Genomic DNA, 23927 nt, shown 5'->3' on the forward strand with positions numbered 1-23927 from the left:
AAACTGTTTAAGAACACATACTAACAAAACACAGCTTGACTATTTTCCTTTTTTAATTTTGACAAAAAGTGGTTTAAAACAATCTGGAAGAGATTAAATCATCCTTTAATTCAGTGTAAAATTTCTTTATTCCCCAAAATCAACAGATACATTTTCACAGCCATGCGGAAACAGTTTGCAATGCATGTAAACAAATGAACATTCTCAACCAATGAGAGCCCCCCCAACACACATTTGAAGTATATACACTATAAGCTATCAAACCCTATTATCACGGCACAAATGATCATATAGGAAACAGAGGAAAGAACATGTACAGACTATCAAAAAGTTACAAACCCAAAAACCCTCACCTCTATGTACCATGAGGGTTAACGTTAGTTCAGTTTTTATTATTACAAATCATTCAGCTACTTGTATCCAAAATACAAATTTTAATTTTAATATATTTCACTTTTATAGTCAGTCTCCACCTTAAAATTACAGACTTGATTTCCTCTCATAGATCAAATGAATGCGTTATCAAATATATAGCACCATGATGTAATTACTAAGGACAGGGAAAATATCACAAAAAACCCGTGTTAGTATTCAAGGCCAGAGAAGCACTGGCCTTCATCGGATTCTCACATTGCTGCATGCACTGATGATTATCGTCCTACTACACTTTTTTTGTGTTTTTTTCTTTTTTTTTATTGTTTGAAATCCCTTAATTGTGTGTCTAATATTGAAAAAAGAGGATAAGGCATCAAATTTGCTGACAAAGATTTTGCTTTAAAGGTGAAGTTGTGCGTTAGGGTGTGTTAAGATTCATTTGAGGGTAGCAGCAAAAATCTCATGCCTCGAAACAGTCGCGTCTTAATATATGCAAACAATTAGGTGATTTTGGTCGTAAGAAAAGTAATACCAAAGTGAGCTGACATCAAAACCAGTGTTGACCTTAATCCTGATGCTATGATTTGGAGGAATAGCCTATATAGAAAACTCGGACTGGTTTAGAAGACCACAAGTGAACAGTCTAATGGAAGTAAAGGAACTTATTTTCACAAATGTACATTTTCAAAAGCAAACCAGTCACTTAAACCAAAGCTGATTCAATATGACAACATTGTAGCAGAGAATGTTATTGCTTCAACAGATGTCATATGTGGCTATATAAAGTGTTTAACAGAAAATAATACCAAAGTTTGTCCAAAAAAAAAATAATATATATGTATATAGGTTCTGAATTTTGAAATAATTTTGAATAATCCTTTTAAACTCTACATAACAGTGAGGTGTAAATGGGTCCATACCGGTTATTTATCAGTGTTCAAGAAAGTCCAGGTTACTGCACAATTTGGAGATTTCCACAGTCACATGATTCAAGGCCTTCTTGACCTAAATCACGTGTAAGAGAACAGGGAAAAACCATCCAACTACGCAGTGCTTTGGTCTTTCAGGACTTGAGTAATAGGGATTTATGATAAGTACAAACTAAAAAAATCTGATTAGCTTCTGAGTTCTGCATTATTCCATGAGGTACTGCAAGTGAAAGTAAATATAGAAAAAAAGGAAAAGATATTCACATCAATCGTCAATATGAAGAAAACTTGATTCAATAATATAACAAAGCAAAAGACTCCAAATAAAAAGCCAATGAAATGCAAGATTTCCTGAGAATTCACCAACAGCCTTACTGGTACTACATAGAGATTATAATTATATTACGATAAATCACTATGCAAACAATATTGGTTGTTTTCTATATAACAGTTAGGTTGTATACACTCAACATATGCCATAACAGGGAAAGCTCAAGTCTAGCTTCTATAAAATTGTCACAGTTTTGCAATATATTGTAAGAATATCTGATTTAGATCTATAGAATGTAAGCATATATTTGTGTTGTCTTTTTTTTTTTGTTTTAAGAATAAGACATCGTAAAACATAGAATTACTGTATTATTGCATATCTTTTCTTTCATTTTAAGGACTCTGTCAATAACATGCTATGTTACAAATATAAATGTTTGGTAACTTGTAAAGTGTAATATATGGTTTGCCCAAGTGCATGTGAACTTATTAACTCTTATTTTGCATATGGTGAATTATAGTCCTTCCAATGGTACGTGAAAACTATCTATTGTAGTAAGGTATAGTTACAGAACCAACAAAACCAACTCGATTACACAAGAACCCTTAAGCTATGTATATTTAAAACTGATTTAAGAGGTAGTAAAAACCTTTATTCTGGAATGAATGTTATGGTTAAAATACATCAGACTGATGATTGCTCTCAGGATAGGCTTAATCGCTCATTGGTTTGGTACACAAGCAGAGAGGCTGGTAAACTGGCATCATAATGATCAGAGATTCACTCAAATCTCACATTATACAAAAACAGCATGATCAGAAGTCTCATTCCAAAGTTCCTCTGCTGTGCTACTTTATCAAACATAATGGCAAGGTAGTGTTTTGTTGGTAATCATGTAATTTGCTTATGCTTTATTCTGTGGCTCATTGAATACTTAAACCAGATTATAAAAAATGGCTCCAACAGATTAATACATAATCAGCATTGACTTCATGTCAAACAAATGATCTTGCATATCGTAATGCTGACTAGAGCAAATATTCCCTCTTTCAATTTTGTAGTTTTCAGAAACTATACATCTTGTATGTTTGCCACTTATTACGATAAAGCTGTAACTTCAACATTTTCACAGGCTGATATACATTTAATTTTACATCCCTGTAGTGCAAAATGTGACAGTGTTTTCCATTAGGCTATACCTCTTCTTACCAGGAAAGTTTATGACCAACATGTAATATTAACCCTCGCTCCACTATTCTACTATTTAGTTAATATGTCATAGATATATGGTTATACTTTATCAATATAGATCAATATAGATTTTTACTGCTCTTATAGAATGCACACCCATCCAAATAAAAGGGCTTTTGAAATAAATCAGCGCATGAGACACATGGTCTTGAAAATGTTACTGAAAATGTTACAAGAAAAAAAAAAACAAAACAAAAATGATAAAAAATAAACTTCAAGTACAATGAACACTGAGGAAAAAGTCCATCTGGCAAATTGATCAAAGTCAGGAAATCAAGAATATCCTCATTCCAAAGAAAATCCCCATTACACCGATCTTGCAAAACTGTTACTAAACTGTCTTTTCTTCAGCTTTTCTTACCTGAAAAGAAAAAGACCTGGTGTGGAAGAGGAAAAAAGTGACCCTGTTCTCCCAGGTCCTGTGTGCATCGCTCTGAATGGGCTCTTCCAGTGCTGTTGGCAGTGAGGTAAGGCTCCATCAGGGCCGGGGCTCATGGCTCTTGTTTGATGTAATAACTGCCAGAGCCGTTGCTCTCTTGGTCTGAGATGCCCTGCGAGAAAGTGAACTCGTCCACCTCTGGAGTCTCCTCCTTTAGCTGCAGCGAAGCCTCTGAAAGAAAAAGGAGAATCAGTTCAGTCCAACTGTCTTAACACTTATACACAACTGCTCAGTCCACAACAAAGAAGCGTCATATAAGAGGAATCCAGTGACATATAATAAACAGTAAATATAAAATAATAAAAAATAACATTGCTCTAGCTAAAACTTTTGCATCAGCCAAGTCTATAATATTTTGTATATTAACTGGGGTGGGTGATATTTTTTGTGCTATCACATCACTTAAAACGCTTTCCAGATAAATGACACATATTGTAATATTTACACACAGGTACAAAGCACCAGTAGAGCCATATTTTAAAAAAACTATGATAACAAAATTGATCACAGTAATGATAAAATATTGTCATACTGCCCACGTTTAATTTAAATAATAAAAACGATAAATCCTAGAGTGGGAGCTATGGCATTTAGGTATACAAAAATGGAAATAAACCCAGCAGTGTAACTCAAGAGAAAACAATGTTTCAAAGCAAAACAACATCTATTCTGCTGAAACAGCGCAGTGATTTGAGTAAGTATGGTGTGGTGTGCACTACTTGCTGAACAGAACTAATCACTGTGTCCTTTGTTCTGAGACCTCCTGCTGACTGTGATTGGTCCTAATCAGTGATTCATTTGTTCTGAGACCACCTTGACTGTGACTGGTCCTAAACAGCATGTTATTTGTTGTAAGACCTCCCCCTGACACTGATTGGTCCCAAACAGCGCTTTGGTTGTTCTGACACCTCCCCGCTGACGGTGATTCGTCATAATCAGCCGTCTTTCATTCTGACCTCCCTCTCACTGTGATCAGCCCACTGCATAAAGCAGGCTTCTAGTGGTGCTTAGACATACACAAAGTTCTTTTTTTAAATATATTTACAGCAGCATGTTTGGTGGGAGTTTGAATTAGTGTAGTTCTTTCGTCATTTAAAGCATGATGGCAGTTAAACAATAAGGCAGTACCTTAAAACTTCCTGTCCATGACAACTATCCTAAACAAAATAAGCACTTTATAGGTTATAAAAGGTATATAGGTTATATTATAGGGAAATCATCCAAACGATCCAAGCTATTACATACCAAACACTTTTCATTCCCAAACACCTTTTTACAATCTTACGGTCTAAATTTTGTATCTTCAACAGCCTCCTCACATTCTCTGAAGACAAATCTTCAGAAACACCTTTCTTTTTAATTACTTGCACTTCCCAGCATAATGTAAACAACCAGCAAAACCTAACAAATGTGCCTGTGCGTGTTCTTTCTATCGCACACCCTGGCATGTCTCCCATCTAATGCGGAGAACACCATAGCACCCTGGGCCTTAGGGATTAAGAATGAATTTACCTGAGTTGAGAGAGCAATCACGCCCCACACCTGAGGTGGGAGGTCGCCTGGACCCAGATGGGTGTGGCACGTAATGGGGTCGAGTCTGCTCTTCGTCGTCTGAGAAACTGCTCCTCCTCAGAGACCCACCAAACCCGACCGGCCTCCTCCCAACTGGAATCTTCCTCTCTAAACACCAAGCCAGACTGGTCAAGTTAACTGCATCACCCGAGCTACGGAGTTCCACTCCTCACAACCACCCTGCACACCACCTTCCTTCCCTTCTTTTACCAAGTTAGATTCTGGTTTCTGCACACTGCCCTAACCCACTTCACTTCTCCGCCAAGGGACCATGCTCTTTCTCTCAGATCCATCTTTAGAAATCAATCATCCATGACTGGACTGCCACCCTGCTAATTATCATTTAATCAAGACACCACCGATTTGTGACACCTCCGCCACCAACTTTGAACACGCCAACCAGACGCAAACCAGACCAAGAGACCACCCCAATGGATAAGCACTGCCCTGGAGGCCAGGCATGTCAACCTGGGGACCTTCTGGGCCAAAGTGCTGCAGAGACTAGCATTTACCCTCATCTAACGTTCTGAATTCAGTTCATGAAGGCTTTACTTACTAGCTGATGAGCTGAATCAGGTGTGTTTAATGAGGCAGTGTGCTGAAGTTTGCAGTGTTTTGGCCTCCGAAGACTGGAGCTTGACACATGTGCCATAGGCAGGTAAATGGAAAGAGGAAGTGGAATGAAAGTTTGCTGAAAATAAAGTGCCTTACTTTTCTTTTGTCCTTTGTACTGCTGAGCTTTCTTTTTCTGCTTTGTCACATTAGGAGGTGTTTCTCTTGTGGCTGAAAAAGAACATTTCAAAATGGAATTAATTATACATTGATTGAAGAGTGGGTCACAGTGACTTCTAACAATGCCACCACTTCATCATAAAGTTCATCACTGTTACATAACCATCGTTTTAAAATTGTTAAAGCACGTGAAAACATTAGGACTACAACCATTGATTATTTCTACAATTTGGTAACCATGAACTATTACTTAATTAATTGACTAATGAAATCTTTATGCTGAATTTCCTTCGGGATCAATAAAGTATCTGTCAGTCTGTCTGTCTGTCTATTTATCTATCTATCTATCATTTACTTTGACTGATAAAGAAGCATCATAATTTTATGTTCTGTCTGTGCAAGCAATTCCAAAATTGCATTTAGTGTAATTAATGTATTGAAACTGCTTTATAATTAAGTAATCACATGCATCTTATGAATATTACACAGCATTACAGAATGCATTTTTATTTTATTCTAGAACATTCACTCACTTTGTGCAGCAGGCGGCTGTAGCTGGTAGCCAGTGAGTTGACACCAGCCCACTGGATAAAGGTCTGCAGACTCACAGTCTACCCACTGGTCATATTCATCTTCCCAGCCATCAAAGTGGATGCGCAGGAGTCTGTGAATGATCCTGGTCACAGTGGCAACACACACCAAGCGTGGCTCCATCAGGTCTACTGCCTCCAGCTTCATCCCTTCACGGAAGCCATGATTTGGGACCTCCTAAAAATACAAAGCAAACGGCTTACAGGCATGTTATAGACAACTACTTTCATGAGATGTCCACAAAGAAATTGGCAGAAAAGGTCAAACTTCAGAACATTTCTGAAATCACAAAGTTGTTTAGAACATAACATCAAAATAGACAGACATGAAAGACATTTAATATAACCCAGCCTGTTTTTCCCATTTCATTTAGGACAACTTACATGGTTAAAGAGTTTCACAGGGGCTGCTATTGAACCTGTTTCTCTGAGGTAGTCAAACCATTTGAATGGCAGTTTGTTGTACCCTGTGGATAAGGTCAAAATTCAAATGATTTAGTCAATACTTGCCAGTAACGTGTGAAAACTGATGGAAAACATCCATTACCTCTCGGGGGTGTGAGCTCAATGCTGTTGATTTCACAGAATCCTACAGGGAAGATGGAGGGAGAGGTGGAGTGATAGCAGAACCAATCTGACCCATCTGCTGCCTCTGAGCCATCGATCCCAATCATGAGGTAACCGTCTGCCAACACCTGAGAGAAGGAAAAAGTCAACTCAAGAATTTAACAAATGGTGTTTTCATTTACTCATTTATTTCATAATGTAAGTGCACCTTCACTTACACTGTCATTTCTGTGTGACATTACCTTTCTTACAGTAGCAACACATATAGCTGAAAGATTAAGAGGGTCTATTGCCTCCAACTTCATGCCATCTTTATACCACTCCCCACTCTGGTCCACATCCTTCACCTGGGGATTTTAAAGGGTGGCAAATAAACATCTGACAGAAGTCCACCAGAAAACTGAAGTTTACTGCTTATAATGGAAAAAAAGATCAAATTACCTTCATAAATAACTGGGAGGGGGCATCCATCAGGCCTTCTATTTTCTTTGACACATCTAGATGAAAAAGGTTTACATTGATCACAATTCATAAAACAAAACCCAAGTTCTAAACACCACTGTAAACAAAAGAGTTAGTTACTTACAGCTTACATTGCTAAAAGCACTGGAACAATTTATTCACATCATACCCTGGCAGAAGATTCAGGGCCATCAAAAACAGCACAGCCAGACACCCCAACAGCTTTTTCACCTCACACTTTAAACATTAAACATCCTCACTGTCTTACAGTAACTCCTGTGTAACATAATATTATTTACACAACTTTACAGATGTTAAATTCTGACAAATATTTATATAATTTAATATTCTTATTTGCATATGTACAGATATTCAAACATTTCTTTAGCTCCTATCCATGGCTCCTTATTATTAATTATTCTATGTAGTGTATTATTGCATTAATTTTCCCTTAGCTAAATACTTGTTAACAGTCTGTTTTTCTTGTCTGGTATGTTTAGCAACTCACACATGTGCACACAGCCAGACCAATTCCTTGTATGTTTAACATACTTGGCAAAACAGAGTGATTCTGATTCCGATTCACTGACCAGATCTTTTGAAGCGATGTCCAATACTCCTTGACCAGCCAATAGAATGGATGAGTGGGCTGTACATGTGACACCAGAAGTCATCCGTGCCGTCCTGACTCTCCTCATAGACCAGTCGCAAACGGCCGCCGATCACCTGCTCCACCAGGGCCACACGTGTCCGGCAGAGGTGAGTCTTATCAACCACCTCTACTCGCATTAGCTTCTTAAATGGGTACTGCGTGCTCTCCTGCAACTGTCAATCAAACAATAAGATAGGCATGTATAAAAGAAGTACTGTGCTTATTTTACAAATCTCTTTTTAGGAGATGCATTTCTTAAAACTGAAAGACTGTTGAGAGGGGCATCTTTAGACATTTTGCCCATAAGAATTTCACTTGTTCAAGTGTGATCTTAGCTCATATGAGAAGCAGCATGGTGTAAATCTCCAGGGCAAAATTATGTTCCTATGTAGAACGCATGACAGAGTCTGCTTACCTTAGTAGCAAAATCAGGCGGGAGAGTTTTGGCTCCAGTGAGTCGCTTCACAAGAAACGCTTTCCAGTTAGCGCACTTATGTTGGATTGCTACAAAATAAAAAAAGGAATGCATCACATCCATGTCAGCCGATTCAGCTTAGCTTCCAAATGAACTATACATGTATAGCTCTTTTGACTGCTCACATTTGGGAGGTACCAGGGGTTTTCCATTTGAGGCACACCATCCAACAGGATGGACTTCCGGTATACAGAGATTACACCAGAAGTCATGGCTCGAGTCATTATCAAATCCCTCATATCGTAGAAGTGCTTTGAAACCTAGAAAGAATGAAGAACATAATTCTCACTTTTGGAATAACTGAATACTGCAATTATAACACTTAGTTAAGACCAATATTTTAAGACCAATAGCTTTACCTGCCAATTTAACAATCCCTGCTATCCAGTAAACTTTGGTAGAGAGGTGTGTGTCAGAATTGAGGACCTCTACCCTCACACCCTCAGTGATGTCACCCCAAAAAGTACCCATGGGTACCTGCAGAACAAAATGTACACTCATGCTGTACAAATTCCAAGGGATTTTACTGATTACAAAAAATAAAAAAAGCACTAGTAACCAAATTTAGTGCTTGTGGTTCCTCCACCTGTTTTTGGAGAACACTTACATGCTTAAAACAGCTTACTGGCGCTCCGACCAGGTTATTGCTACAAATGTATTGACCCCAGTCAAAGCCCTCAACAGGAACCACTGCAGAAAGTGAAAAATGCATAAATACATATTTTAAATTCACTCCACATTATCTGTATGCTCTAGGATGTAGAATGTCTTTACAAGTAAAATCACTATAAATCTGGTGAAATACCTGTCTAATTCTACTAGTAGGCAATAGTGCTTTCATCAAAAGATTATCCTTGAAGCAGTAGGATTACTTGACTTTGGGTCAGTTTCCCAAAGAGAGATTGAGCCCAGTCCTGAAGTACATATTGGTGTACAGTTTCAATGGAGAATCTCTATTCAGAATGCTGTGTAGTCCAGGACTAGGCTTAATCCCTGTCCGGGTAACTTCCTTTAAGTAAAAATCTCTAGAAATAAGTAGAATAATCTTCTAATATTTGTAAAATAACATAATAATAAGTAATATTAAAGTTACTAACTTGATTTAACATGATTACACTTGTCAAGATATTCTTTTGCATCGTATATGATCAGCATCGTGGTGCTCTTACCTGATTTTGATTTAGATTGGCTCTGCTGATTTGCTTGATACTGTGCATAAGCTGCCAACTTTGCCATTAGAGGCTGTTTTTGTAAGACCTTTGCCTTTTTTGTTGGTGGTTTACCCTTAGGGAGACACAAACAACACACATACACAGCATTAAACGTAAAATCCAAAGGCATAATGACTAACGAATGACTTACAGCTCAAAATGCTCCAAAACCACAACATAAAGACAGGCACCTAATTTACAGTAGAAACAAAGTGCAGAAAGAAGGCTAGAAACAATGTACCTGAAGTCTTGCCAGTATACTGGCTTTTTTAGAATTGGAGGAATAGCTTCTGGAGCAGGACACACTACAGAACCTCTTTGTTTTTGAGTAGAAAGCATCTCGTACTCCAACCATCCCGCACATCTCACAAGTCGCTGTAAGGGAGAAAGAAAGAGAACACTGCGATCAGTATATATGCATGTAGAGCCTACACAATATGTGTGCATTATTTGCTGAAATCATTACACATTTTAAGATAAAATAAGGATAAACAAGGCGAGTAGATGGATATATACTCTATTAAGCACTCTGCATTAATGAGGTGGCTGACTTAACTCAATAGTTTTAGTCTTGAGTCTGAGCTGGACATTGGGGATGCTCAATAATATATGAATCATATTAGTATTATCAAAAAAATGCACTGGCTTCAGACCAAACCTTAAATTTGGCTAAAATTTCAAACTGATACGTTTATTGAATACATTTATTGAATTTTGGAAGAGAACAACATTTGAGTGATGTTGGGTCATTGTACTACAGTCCCCCTATTCTATTCAAATGACTGCATTTGTAACCCTCTACAAATAAGCATTTTCGCATAATGCTAATCAAAGTGAATCTAGTACGAATTTCTCCATTTTATAAATATTTATTTATTGGCATCAGCATTTACAGATATGTATATGAAAAATATGGAATACTGGGCAGAATTGATGCATCTCTAGAAATACTCAAACTCTCCTTCACTCCAGCCCTGCAGAACTAGAAGTGGACACTCCTGCTGTAAGGCATGTAATGAAATCTAAAAAAACTTCACTGACCCATCCCGGCCTTTCCATCTGGGTAGGTGTACACCTGGCCATTGTTCTTGATAATGGGCAGGCTGGCAGGAATGCTGCGCACTTCATCCTCACTGTCCTCTGAGCTGGAGCTGCTGCTCGACTCCTCGCTGCTCTCATAGCCATCAAACATCCCGAACGAGTCTCTCCTCTTGCGCTCCGGGCGCGAACTGCGCTCCGCCTGCACACAAACAGTAAAGCGAGTTAGTTAAAAACTAGAAACTGAACATAAAGTGAGGTCACGTTCTGCGGGAGCTCATTCTCGCCACTTAAAATAAAATAAAACATTTTAAAGTGAGATACTGCCTCCGTATTCTGTGATGTTTTCGCCTTAGATATCAAAAAATGACTTAATATCGCAAAATAATCGCACAGCAATTCACAATAAAAAAAAATATGTAAAAAAATATGCTGGATTTTTAAACTATTTTATGTGGCAGGAATTGGGCTTCCATAGATTAAACTGACGTGAACCGAGTCAGAGAAATTACAGAAAGCATTCAACCATTGCAAAGTACAAGGTCGTGAAAAAAAACCACTACGATAAGAAATGCAAAAGGCGTGAATTACCTTGTGTTTTACAGCTTTTTAAAAGGATGGATCAGCAGCCGCTAATGTACTGTGTAAGGCACTGCAGTATTGTGCAGCTCAGAAATAATATGGCTACAAGCTACACTCCTTCACAGCACAGCTCAGGAAACCTAAGTTAACAGGAACAACCTAGCCAGCTAGCGCCATAAAAATGAGGAAGCATTTAATTCTAAACCCCGATACCACAACACAGCAGACGTAATTCATCCAACAGGTCAGCAGCGGCTCTGTTTTGTTGTGAACATTGCTGGATTAGTGCCAGTTAGCTTTGGAGCTAGCTGCAGATTAGCGAGCTCTGTAATGGGCCTCGGCTTGCACAAAACACTAAATAAAGGTCCAGAGTGAGTAGGAAATATTCGCTGTAAGGATGTCAGAGTGTAAATAAATCCTTCCAGCGGCTCTTACTACCAGAACACAGCCAAGTAAGTGAGGAAGCTAACATTAGCTTTGCTGGGGACTGACAACCAAAACAAAGGGGATTGTATGGAGCAGGCTAGCAGGCTAACAGGCTAACTCCTGCTTCACAACCGAAACAAGGAAGCAAATTTTATTCTCTTACCAAATCCCGAGCGTCTTCCATTAGCCCTTCATGTAAGATCGTCACCCAATGCTAGTTACGCTGTATTTCAATACCCCAGAACTCGGGGCTTCGGTGTGGAAAATTTCGTAGAAAGCACAAACAAAATAAAAAACAAAATAAAATACTTAACTCCAGCTGATTATCAACAATTGTTATTGAATAAGTGCGCATGCGCTTCCGTGCCTGTTTACTATTGGTGCGGAAGCGATGTCGTCATCATCGGATAATACAAGAATAGGGCGAGAGTTTAGAGCCGAGTGGAGCCGAATGGAGCCGAGCTGAACCCAGAATGGACTCGGATTAAAAACTGGCCAATTTAATGGCTGTTTTTTGCGCATTGATAATTATTATCAGATCCTAAACCATACTCACGTAAAAGGATTGTTACTTCTGTTATACATGTGACTCAAGAAAAATACCTTTTCAAACAACCTGAGTCTTGGTATAAAAGAGCTAGGTTAAAAAAAAAAACTATTTAGTCCTGAATTTCATATGAAAATACTCCAGAAAGTACAAATACATCAAAACGTTTACATGAATGTATGTAACTGTTACTACCAACTTCTGCTGATGATGGTGATTATGATGTTCATTTGAAACAAACCATGGATTTACTTTCAGTGATCTGACAGGCAAATCACTTAACATGCAGCCTTTTGTGCAATTTAAAATTATATACACCAGCATGCATTCATCAGGCTATTAAAATACCCAGTTCAGGATTTACAAAGCTTTTCAGGGTAGATGTACTGATCTAAAGTTAAACTCCCCTCTTATTGGCAATGACTTTAATGAGAGGAACAGACATTAGATGTGTGTTCCTACTCTAAAAAGCTTTATAAATACAGGCAATGAAGTTTTATTCTTGGGGTATTTTAGATCACAGTCAGATTCTGCAAGAGTCTAGAACTTCAGGAAGAAGTCTATCTGCCCAGGTTTAATGTTACCAGGCACACCAGAATCTTATCATGGATTAGATTGGGTAAAGTGGGCAAAACACTAAACTGAGTGCCACTGCCCTTCACTCCTGATTAAAAAAACATTTTTTTGGCTTTGTTACTCTGATTACTAAAGCTTTCTTAGTTTAGTTGCTGTCTATAAAAGGATGAAACAAACAAACAAAAACAAAAAAGAAAATTCAATAGAACAATACTCTAATTTATTTAATCCTTAATTTATTTAAATCCATCCTTAATTTATTTAAACCTGAAATGCACAAACATAAATAACAATATTGCAGTAAAAGAAATATAAACAGTACCAAAACAAGAGAACCATTTTTATACTCACAGAACCTAAGTGCAAGACTTTGCTAATACTGACATTTCTTTCTGTATCTCATATCATCAAATTCCCTGAGCACTGCTCCTCATCTGGTCACTATTTAACTGTTCTCAAGCAGCTTGGTGCAAAGCAAAGATGAGCTGGCAAAAAAGTAACTATAATATTGACAATATATCTCCAATAGACAGAAAAAAACAAAGACAGACAGAACATGTAGCACAATCAAGTAAGGCTCCCACTTGCAAGGGGGAAGCATGAGCTTCATGCCAGCTTGGTGGTCACAGATGGTCTCTAGGATAAAAAGACAAAAGGAAATGCATGTAATTCATATTACAAACTAATGAAAGCCCTTTTTATGTAAACCCCTCAGACGCTGCATATGGGTATCAGAAATGAAGTTATATAGACCACAAAAACAGATTTTACTTACCAATAAGAAGGCATTCATTCCTTTGGTCTTTTATCAGTTAAATTCCTCCTCAAGAACATCATCCACACTTCCAGATATTGAGGCGACTTCTTCAAAAGATGAAAGAAATGCATGGTAAAAATTGGACAGACAGCAGTTTATATTCACTCACACCAGCAACTTTTCAAAACAGAGTAGGGTAAAAAGATGCCTAAAAAGGATCACCTTTCACAAAATTTCACACAAGTGAATGCTCTGCACCCAATGCTTCTCTGTGTTGTGTGATTTATAATATTCACCACATAACATTTTAGGGCTGCAACTACTGCTTACTTCTATATGTTGACTATTACTGACTATATACTAGGACATCCTGTAAGTGTACTGGAATCAAAATGGCCACATGTATCATATTAAAGGGCCCATATCCTACATTTTTATTGTATTTTAGCTTTTTGCTTGAGGTCCACTTATAACATTTGTGGTAATATGTACCAAAAATTCATTTTTACATAACCATTTTGCAACCTCTCCATCTTTCTCTCTTTATTAGAATTGAACAGGTTGTTTTTATTGCTTAAGGCACATGAGGCACAGACACTATAAATGACCTCTGTTCTGATTGGCTGCTCTGTATTGTGCCTTCTTCAAAAAGATCTCTGTGGTACAACATTGCTTAGAACTTCAATATGAGACAGTGGGGCTAAATTGCTGTAGGCTGAATAGGTGGACCCTTGTAAATGAGTTGGTTCTTATGACATCACAATTCCAAACTGGCTGTTTTTGCAGCATAGTTACCATATATGGCTGGTTAGTTAATTGTATGTTTTGAACCTTAAACAATGTTTACATTTTAGGTCAAACTCTTGTTTAAATAAAAAAAAAAAAGAAATTTGGTTTCTATGATATGGGCTCTTTAACAGTATAGAGCACTATAGAGTACTTTTGTTTGATTTTTTTTTTTCACCCATTAGTAATTGACAGTCGATGACTTTGTTGCAGCCCTAATATTTGTCGCACCATTCTATATAGGCCCATAATACAGTAAATTTCCGTGATGTGAATAGTGAGCTTTGCATGCTGTTGTAAGAAATAACCACTTCTTTAAAAAAAAAAATAAATAAATAAATAAATTATCAGTCATTCCCACAGTGCTCCAGTAGACAGCAGTACTACCATGAGCAGCACCTCTTAATATGTCTCCACTCCTGGTCATCTTGTTTTCAGGTTGTTCACAAACCTCCTCCTCCGTCTTCTCATCCCTTAAGCATCCAGCGTGGCCCATAACATTTTCAACAACAGCCTGAGAATTATCGTTTCCCTTAGCACAATGGTCTGACACTGACCTGACAGAGCCAACATAGACCAGGTCACTCCCAGTACTGCTGCAATCACTCGAGTCAGCCACATTGGTAACACTGCCAGTATAGCACTGTTGGTGAATGAGGCTGAGTCTCATTAGTTTAGGTTCACCCTCCTCGGTCATTTCAGCATCATGGACACTCTCTGAAGTGCTGGAGCTCAGGGATATAACGAAGGGAGAGGTCTCGGGGGTTGTGTCATCTGAGGATGATGTATGATCTAAGGATAAGGAGGATGAAGTGGTGGACGACGCAGGCATGGTGGTGTTGAGTGATGTCAAGGAGGAATCCTGAGACGAAGTGAGGTAATACCATACACCTCTTATTCCATCACTACTCTTGCTGATACTTTCACTGTAAGCACTACAAGAAGATTCCAGGCTCCCTGGCTCTGAAGAAGAAGCAGTTACATTGCTGATGCTGCCACACGTCTCAAGGAAGACATCATCACTGAGTGTAACCGAACTCATTGCTGATGTTACTACATTTACAGAGGATGAAGAGCATGTTATGGGTGATGAGAAGTATGGCGCAGGCTGTACTTGTGTTCCTGACAGAATATTGGAGCAGCTTGGTGGGCTCAGCACTGAACTGGACGACTCTATGACGTGGCTGACCAGCTCACTTAAGGTCTGAGATGGTGTGGAGTGGATGAGGGAGAAAGAAGAGGGCACAAGCCCGTCTGAGGGATTCCGGTCCACATCAGCCCGCTCGACTTCCACAGAGCCTGGGCAGCTCACAGAAGACCATGTCAACTGCCTCTCCCATGGATGTGCTGGACCTTAATACGTCATCTAAATAGTTGTTATTTATACATAGCAACAGGTAATCTAACAACAGTGATCATTCACCAAGTGAATAGGTGCTAAAGGCCAGCAGTAATCATGCTGCATCCAAGGCTAAGACAGTCTTTCACATTCTCCTGACTGTGGTCAAAGTTTTCAACCCTAGTCGTGGAGTAGCCTTGCCCTTCACATTAGTGTTCTCCCTCCTGTTGCCAAACCTGATCCAACTAATCAGCCAATTAACATGGGCTGAGATGTAATTTCATGACAAGAAAACACACGTGGGGACAACTCACTAAAGTTCTGGTCATGTAATTTGCTGAATTCTGCTGCCAACACAGGAACACCCTCTTTAAAATCCACCCCACACTGTCTCTACTCCATGTTTTTAAATGTTACAATCAATAACAAACAAACAAGCTAGCTAGAAAAATGCTAATGTTGGCTAAAAGAATGCTAGCAACTAATGTTTACTTTTACTGCATGTAATGTCTTCTCATGTAATGTGTTATCTATATTCTAAACAAAAGTTTTAGGGAGGATTCTTAAATCATGCTAACTTATGTTACATCCATGGGTTAACCAACAATAAACTTGCTGTGCATTGAAAAAAGTTAACAAAGTCACCATCACTCCCCATGATCTCCACCTTCACAAGTTTGACTGGATTAGAAATTTCACTCTCAGTTTGTTCCCACCCTAATAAGTCTACATTTTGCCAAAAAATAATCTGAGTTGTCCCCAGACATTTTATAACCAGATCAGGTCTGGGCCTGCAAGACTACTACTTAACAAGCCTTTCCAGAGTAAGCTGAAATGAGCTTGTGAGATCAGGGAAAACACTAAAATGTGCAGGGTAGTATACATTCTCCAGAGCTTGTGGGCCTAGGAAAGTTATCCAAATCTTTCTACACTCTCAACTCCTTAAGTGCCTTTCTGGAACATACCTGACAAGCTTATGCAGGACAAGCTCAACTCTGATGTCGCCCCAGTCATGTCATCCTGTAGATAAGCAACAAAACACGAGTTCCACTATTAAGGCACATTCGAACATTTTACAGATACAGAAATACACAGATTGTGTATAATAGATATAAAGATTGTGGTAAGTTGATGTGGTAATTTGATGTGTTTATTCCATGTGTTAAATTAAAGGAGACCAAAACAAATCATGGATATTCCAGCAAGGCACTGCAAAATACCACAAAGTATGCTAAGAAAAATTTAGGCATGTATTAAACCCATCAAAATCAAATGTCTAAATGCTAATGCTAATGATACACCACACTCACTAAAGACAGCCATTGAAGTAGATGGTTAGTAAAAACACAAATAAAAGCACAAAATGGTTTTAAACAATGTGCTTAGGTTCCCAAAACATTTGCAGAGTACGTCAAGAAATCGCATTCTGTCCTAACAGAACTTGAGATTAGACACTATGACAAATAGGATAATCAACATTCTCTTACCAACATCTTTTGCAGAGATCTAGGCTCATCCCCATCTCTCAGCCCACTGCCTTCATCTTGGCAGCTCACTGCATGGCCAAGGCAAATCAACTCTTCACCGAGGTCCACAATCTTACAGGCACACGGTAAGAAAAAGTTTTTATATCAGTAAGATTAGAATGGGTACAGCTCACTAGGATGTTGAGCTGCAAGTGCTGTAATGACAGTGCCAGACCTTTCCCTGTCTGTTATCATACAGCTTCACACTGGGCCAGGAGGACATCTCTGAGTGAGAGTAACTGCACAGTTTGGCCAGTAAAGGTTTCCACTCTGCACAGTATATCATTCGATCAAAGTCATCCAGAGCCTCCTCTGTCCAGACCTCTCCTGCAACAAGGATCAGTGATAAAAAAAATAGATTTAAATGTGAATACTGATATTTAGCTTTTCAAAACTAATTTTAGATTTCATAAGTATTAAGACAAGTGCTCACCTGCAGGATGAACTCCTGCCAGACTACACTCTATGGCTTGAAATGGCAAGCTTAAGAAATCACTCCTAAAGGAAAACAGAAAGAAGTTAAAATGTCTCAGCACAAACAGTACGTTTCAAGTGTTATGTCACTCACTGACCTCATGCTGCGTAGCTGATCACGTGGTAGCTCTCCATTGTCCCCAAAGTCTACATAATACAGGTCAACCAGACCAGAGCCCAGGATCCCCAGCACTCGTGCCCGGTTCCATGTGCCATAGTCCCGATAAGGAGCAGCTACAATGTCCCCTACAACTATAGCCTCCACTCTGTGCTCCTGTGCAGTACAAACAACAGTTTCTAAAATCATACATCAGGCATGTTTTTCTACAGATTTTGCCAGAGGATTATTCATTTGCTGTGTGACATACAAAGTAATAAGCAATTAATTAATCTCACGTGCAAAGTGTCACCATTATATAAACGGCTCATCTCGGTGGTCAATTTGTCCAGCTGAAGTGATCGGACACCTACGATCTGGATCCAGAAGTGTTGGGGATTCTCTGATGCGGACACATATACTTCAAAATGCTCACCAGGCTGGAAGCTGAGGTCTGGACTGGGAACTGGCAAGAGGAAGCAGAGTAACTTGAATTCAGGACAGATAACATTCTCCATCAGGATACCTGGAGTATGCAAATTCAAAGAAGTGCTCTGGTCATTAAGGTAGTCTAAACCTTACTGAAATACAGTCAGGAAAAGTCTCTCTATCTTGGAGCAGAGTATTTTGGTTATTTCAGCAGTTGATAAAAAGGACTAGTTTTTAAATACTTGTATGCAACCGACATACCTACAAAATATTGTAATTGAAACACTGTATTTGTAATAGCTGAGTGCAATCATTTTTCTTATTTGTGCTTTACAGCCATTGTCCTCCCACCAAAGTACATATCAAATCTGTGTGCAAGTTGCTTTACGTGATGTCCTATTAAGTTTTACATATTTGACCACAGACTTACTTTCAAATTTTGAGACTTCTAACGGTGACAGTGGTGACAGAATGTCATCCTCTGATTTAAGGGAATTTTCTGTTTGGTCACCACTGCTTGCAAACCCATTGGAGCCACTGGTCTGAAGAAGCCTCACTTCAGAAAGAGGGGACAGCAGATCCTCTCCATTTACTTTTTGCATGAGCTCACTCTCTGGGCCCTGAGCTTTGAGGACTAGCTCCAGTTCTGGGGGTTTCCTTTTCTGGCGCAGAGCCGACGACTGACTTATACGTTTCCGTACAGTCTCGCTCTCCAGCACCTTCTCCATGATCAGCTCCTAATGAAAACAGAACAGGGCCGATCTTTCAGACTACCTTATCTTCGCTGATACAAATTCAAACAGTCACAAATGCTAATGTAGCTAACAATATAAGCTAATATCTACGACACCCCCTGCAATCTGGATGCCTAAATCCTCACACACTTGCCTCCCACTCTGTTGAGTTGTTAAGTAATCTCAAAACAGAAAACTTAACAGCATGTTGCACAAAAGTATCGACAAGATGGTCTGTTACTAACATTTTTAGCTATTCAATACATGTTTGTCCATTTTTTTGGATACAGTTGTATGCAGAAGTTTGAATACCCATGGTCAAACTTCATGTCTTTGGATTTTATAAGTGAAAATAAGTCAACCTTTAATGTAAAAAAGCTTAAAAAGTAAAAAATGGATAACTTATGTGGTAACTTATGTTCAACTCAACAAAACATTTAATTTGACCTAGGACACTTTTACATACAACTAACAGTATGATAACAGTTCAGTGAAGAAAGGATAAATGCAATATCTTTGGTGTGATTATGCCTACTCTCTAGACTTCTGTTCTTTAGATCTTTTGTTTATGTACAAACATGCCCTCACCTTTGCCCGCTGCACTTCTGGACGTGTTCCCATGATTGTGACCTTGCCCTTCTCCTCTAAACTACGGCCACGGTCCCGTGAACAATTCACTCGAGCTCCCGATGTCCGGTTAATTAACTTCAGTGTCTCACCCCCACGACCTGTCTCACCAGAAGGATTTTTGTTTATTTTATTGCAGGCATTTTTTTTAAACAATGTCTACAGAAGAGGTAGAAGTCAAATAATTAAATAACAAATCCAATGAAAACCTGGACAATGCTGCAGCACTGCTTCAGAAAATGGACAACATAATACCTATAATTCGCCCAAAAGCAGTCTGTGGCACATCAATCACATCAGAGATAACCTCAGAGTCAGTGGCCAGTTTCTCCAGGGCAAACTTGGCTAAGACTATCTGTTCAGCTGTGCCTTGCAGCAGGAAGTAGACAGAGCTCTGATCCTCCCCATTCGGCAGCACATTTACTTGAGCCCCAGACTTGCGATTCACCTGTACAAAAAGAGTACTTTTACCATTAGAGCACATGTGTCAGGCTCATCTGAACACTGGAGCACAGCACTGCACCCTGTACTGTTCTACCTCATTACACACCTGATTCAAATAATAAGTTAATTAGCAAGGCCTTCATGAACTGAATTCAGAGTGTTAGAAGAGGGAAAATGCTAATCTTATAAGAGCTGTGGCTTTCCAGCAACAATGTGTGTTCCTGTGTAGTGTTCAAGTACTATTTGTACAGGATTAGTTTTACATGGGGAGTTGGGCTAATGTAACTACTGTTGGTGCTTTTTAATGATTCCAGCACCTTTTACCTACTTGAAAATGAACCTTATACATAACTGCAGGTTATATTAATCCCATTGCCATGTTGGTAAATATTCCATCATATCCTGTGGAAAAGGATTTTTGTGGTATTTTTTAAGTGTGGTGAATTTCTTAAGTACTTTCCTGTGCACTCCTCTGTCAGCAGAGCCCAACCATCACATTTTGGTGAGTTTTTTCCTCTCCTGACTTAGTGTTGGTACTTCATTTAGTTTTAACAAAAAATCTTAGTGCAGCTTTAGGTTGTAACACATCTAACCCGAAAAATAACAAAAAAGTGATGCAGTTGGCTGAAAATTTCCAGACAAATGACCATGCTAACGTCATACTGCATTCACTTAAGACAGCAAGGAAGATGATTTGGCTAAACATAACTTCAATTAAATTAAATGTTTTGATATGTTTTCTACTTGTAAGCAGCATAACATTTTGTGTGTGCAACTTAATTGTTGTGTTGGCAGCGTGTAAATCTAGCTGCCAATCCCATCTATGTAATTCATACAAAGACTTCTTCTCTTGTGTGAACTGGTCTTAAACATTACATACATTACAAACAAATTTTGTCCTGTGGTTTAAAAAAAAAAAACCCATTAGCACACTTCAAGTTGCTGTTTGAAAAATGTGCTATACAACAAATCATCAACATTATCCTTATAATTATTATTATTATTATTAAATCTGTTAATGATAAGTTAAACCAAGTCAAGGAACCCAAACCATGCCTTGCTTGGTAGATAAAATGGCCTTAAAATACAAACAATATTTGCCACCAACATATACAAAAAACACTCACAGTGTTAAGAGGAATGAAATGCAAACACTTACCAGGTCCAGAAAGGTGCTCTGATGCCTTGCAATAGATCTGTAGACATCAAGGGGCATAGAAAGCCTGGACTGCTCTGTTCTTTGGCGTTCTGCTACAGAGTGAAAAAAGAAACCAACAGTTATTGCTGTACAGTATTATCACAACTCAAACCAAATATGTTACAGCTGGCTGGCCTATGAAGGACAGTAAGTTAAAGCCACTGACACTGAGGTCCAACGTGTAGACAGACAACAACAGTGAGCTGGAGTCATCACATCATTCCACAATCACAATGAAAGCAGTTAAACTTCTCTTACCACTGCAGTTCCTAATGTGACGGTAAACAATGTAACCCACTGTGGCTCCCACAGACAGGCCTGCAGCCAGGGCTACTTTCTTTCCTGAGCTCAGGCTCTTCCACGGCCCCTCTCGTACTGCTGCCATCAGCTGTGCTGAGCCAAGGGCCTGACCCCACCTGGAAAAGAAAGATTACGGATACAGTGCGCATTATTTATTATTTAAGCATAACAAAATGTCACTAAAGGACCATTCAGATCAGCTTGCGCCATGTACTGTCTTACATGGGCCTCTGAAATGTGCCATGCAAGTAAGAATAGTAGTATTACTCCAGCACTTTTTAAAGCCTTTGATTGTTTAGTAACTTGTTACCCTTCCGTGAAAATGCAAGGTACAAGGGAACTCCTGTACTGGAAGTACAAAACTTCATAATATCAGAAAAACAACCACAGAAAGAACACAACAACTTGGTTGTTTTGGCTTTGGCCTCAATTCATGCGGATAAAGTTCTTTGGGTATTCACTTGAGCTCATACCTTAATGGTGCCACTGCACATGCTCTAATGCCTGCCTCTTCTTAAAGCACAGGCTAATTTTACACACATAGAACATTCAGTAAACAAGAGAGGCTTTGTGATTTTAGATTAGCCACTTAAAATTACAAGCATACAGCAAAGAGGTTTAAATGGCTTTGCTGTCCCACTCCCCCATACCATAATCTATGGGGTCATGGAGCTCTCACACACTTAAAGACTCACACCATGCAAAATGGTTCTCACTGTGAGAGGAGGGCTGTGGGACTGTAGCTGAGAAGCACATGAGCCTTAGAAACTCCACCGTCCATCTCAGTTCTCTTAACCTGCTCTCCCTCTCTTCAGCAACAAAAACATGTAAAAATGTAACACAATTAGCTACACGGGGATCACACAAACCGACGACGTGGTGTTTTCAGAATAATATAAACGGGAATATAACATAACGAATATAATGGGAATGAAGTGTTACTACACTAACAGCTACAGCAGAATGATTCATTTCTTCCTCCACATAACTAAATCATTAAGACATAAACGGCCAGTCATTCACAGTGGTTTAATGCAAAGTGCTCCATTCCATACACAAACCTAAATGACCTGTAGAGCACATATCACGACCACTGGCTACCATCACCTGCGAGTATCTCTGCAACAACCCTTTTACATCAAACTACTCTGACTGACTTCACAGCAACACTTGGATAATGCAGAAATTTTGAAATATCGGTGGAATTCCCTTTGAATTAGAGGCGAATCCGTCTTCACGTGTATGCACTGCTGTTTAGGACAGACTAGTGTCTCTGCAGTGAAGGGCGCTGGAGCTAACCTAGCTTAGATAGGTCAGCGTTAGCTCACCTCAAAACCCTCAACTCTCTAAGCAGAGTCTACATCTCATTTTACCAGCTGACCCGACTACGGCCGAACTTAGTAGAGTATCTAGGTCGTGCTAGCTAGCTGCTTTCTTTAAACTACATATTGAAAATGAATTATGTAGTTAATTGTGATGGGCTTCCACCATAAAGTAGCTAAACAACTAAGGTAAAAATTGACGTTGCCAAAATGAAGTAAAGCGAGCTGGAAATTAAAGCAAGCTACGTTAGTTGTTGGCTAGCTTCTCGTCTTGTGAAGCAGGCAGAGTGGCATCTGTGCTCCACTGCGAGCTAGTAGACGAAAAAAAAAGACAAAACAACAAACCAATGTTGTTAGTTAGAGATGCACCAGCCTCAGGAAGGTCACACCAGCGTCCAGCAACAGCTGTAGCCAAACATGGCCGGGCGGTGTAGTCATTAAAAGACTGTAGTTAGCTGGCTAGCAAACACTGTTTACAACCACAAATACCTGCCTCCATCATCGTTTACCTATTGAACGCGAATGAAGATGCAAAGCGGGTCTTCCGAGCGAGCTCCAGCAACACCAACACGCCTTCTAACCGGGAGTCAAACCAACGTGCTCGCTACCTCCGCTGCAGCAGTGTTCAACTGACCGACTCGTTCATGTTGAACCGATTCTCTTCAATGCATCGCTCGAACTGATTAAAACCTGATTTGTATAGCAATATTTACAGTATTATAGGCGTAAGACCCCTGAAACGGCTTTAATAATAATATTTCTTATAATAACATTAAATAATACTAATAACAACCTTTTTGAATTTGCTTCCTGTGTCAGTTTCCCTTTTCATGCTGTGAGTTTACCCATTGTTCATCGTGAGGTTGACTCCATTAGTGAGTAGACGAAGCTACAGCTAAATGTTCAGGGAGGAAGTGAGAATAAAATGAAATCAAAAATCAAATGAATCGGACGATCGATTCGTGGTTTGATTCAAAGGAATCGGCTCGATAAACTGAATCACACATGACTAGTGTTTCGGGTGTGCGGTTCGCTATGAAAGCAACATTTCATTGGCCGCGGTCTGGAAGGATAGTCACCTGCTGCAGCCAATCACGACGCTGCTGGGTTTTTTTAAGGAAAACCCACCGCCTGAAAGCGCCCACTGCTGGAGGTTTCGCATTTCTATCAAATCTCTCATACTCTCAGCTGTGTGGTGT

The 23927-nt window shown here is 39.1% G+C and overlaps 2 protein-coding genes across 6 annotated transcripts; both read right to left on the bottom strand.

Annotated features, from left to right (window-relative positions):
- Positions 1-84: 84 nt before the first annotated feature.
- On the bottom strand, positions 85-11939 carry mbtd1 (mbt domain containing 1). Of its 3 annotated transcripts, none has more exons than XM_017703411.2 (17): positions 11736-11939; positions 10568-10766; positions 9768-9901; positions 9485-9599; positions 8923-9005; positions 8675-8792; positions 8441-8575; positions 8256-8344; positions 7779-8013; positions 7168-7223; positions 6969-7073; positions 6707-6854; positions 6544-6626; positions 6103-6337; positions 5549-5620; positions 4778-4945; positions 85-3436 (listed from the first exon to the last, which is right to left on the bottom strand). In XM_017703411.2, the coding sequence occupies exons 1-17, from the start codon at positions 11754-11756 to the stop codon at positions 3318-3320; spliced, it is 2115 nt and encodes a 704-aa protein (XP_017558900.1). In that variant the 5' UTR covers positions 11757-11939; the 3' UTR covers positions 85-3317. The 3 variants fall into 3 exon arrangements, with proteins under 3 accessions (XP_017558900.1, XP_017558908.1, XP_017558918.1); XM_017703419.2 differs by lacking the exon at positions 11736-11939 and adding an exon at positions 11156-11575; XM_017703429.2 differs by lacking the exon at positions 4778-4945 and having other exon boundaries at positions 11736-11937.
- A 975-nt stretch (positions 11940-12914) lies between these two features.
- On the bottom strand, positions 12915-23367 carry tdrkh (tudor and KH domain containing). 3 transcript variants are annotated; one of them, XM_017703380.2, is made up of 15 exons: positions 23238-23367; positions 21365-21522; positions 21068-21159; positions 19720-19912; positions 19426-19565; positions 18534-18840; positions 17974-18140; positions 17676-17851; positions 17537-17601; positions 17279-17430; positions 17065-17175; positions 16543-16597; positions 14638-15591; positions 13471-13559; positions 12915-13331 (listed from the first exon to the last, which is right to left on the bottom strand). In XM_017703380.2, exons 2-14 carry the CDS (start codon positions 21489-21491, stop codon positions 13504-13506), a joined length of 2595 nt encoding a protein of 864 aa, XP_017558869.1. In that variant the 5' UTR covers positions 21492-21522; positions 23238-23367; the 3' UTR covers positions 12915-13331; positions 13471-13503. The 3 variants fall into 3 exon arrangements, with proteins under 3 accessions (XP_017558869.1, XP_017558887.1, XP_017558879.1); XM_017703398.2 differs by lacking the exon at positions 14638-15591 and adding an exon at positions 22123-22215 and having other exon boundaries at positions 23238-23366; XM_017703390.2 differs by lacking the exon at positions 23238-23367 and adding an exon at positions 23074-23226.
- Positions 23368-23927: the final 560 nt, after the last annotated feature.

Source organism: Pygocentrus nattereri, chromosome 13, assembly GCF_015220715.1.
Source record: "Pygocentrus nattereri isolate fPygNat1 chromosome 13, fPygNat1.pri, whole genome shotgun sequence".
Lineage (NCBI taxonomy): Eukaryota > Metazoa > Chordata > Actinopteri > Characiformes > Serrasalmidae > Pygocentrus > Pygocentrus nattereri.

Bases quoted from the DNA above. Each gene is read 5' to 3' on its own strand.
- mbtd1 (XM_017703411.2), bottom strand. From the start codon at position 11,756: ATGGAAGACGCTCGGGATTTG. The intron at 8,793-8,922 runs GTAAGTGTTCTC...TTTGTTCTGCAG, and splicing joins CAGTAAGCTGTTTTAAGCAT to GTACCCATGGGTACTTTTTG. The intron at 7,074-7,167 runs GTAATTTGATCT...TAAAATCCCCAG, and splicing joins CCTCCCAGTTATTTATGAAG to GTGAAGGATGTGGACCAGAG.
- tdrkh (XM_017703380.2), bottom strand. From the start codon at position 21,491: ATGGCAGCAGTACGAGAGGGGCCGTGGAAGAGCCTGAGCTCAGGAAAG. The intron at 18,841-19,425 runs GTGAGGGCATGT...TGTTTTCATTAG, and splicing joins CAGAAGTGCAGCGGGCAAAG to GAGCTGATCATGGAGAAGGT. The intron at 16,598-17,064 runs GTAAGAGAATGT...GCTTATCTACAG, and splicing joins GATCTCTGCAAAAGATGTTG to GATGACATGACTGGGGCGAC.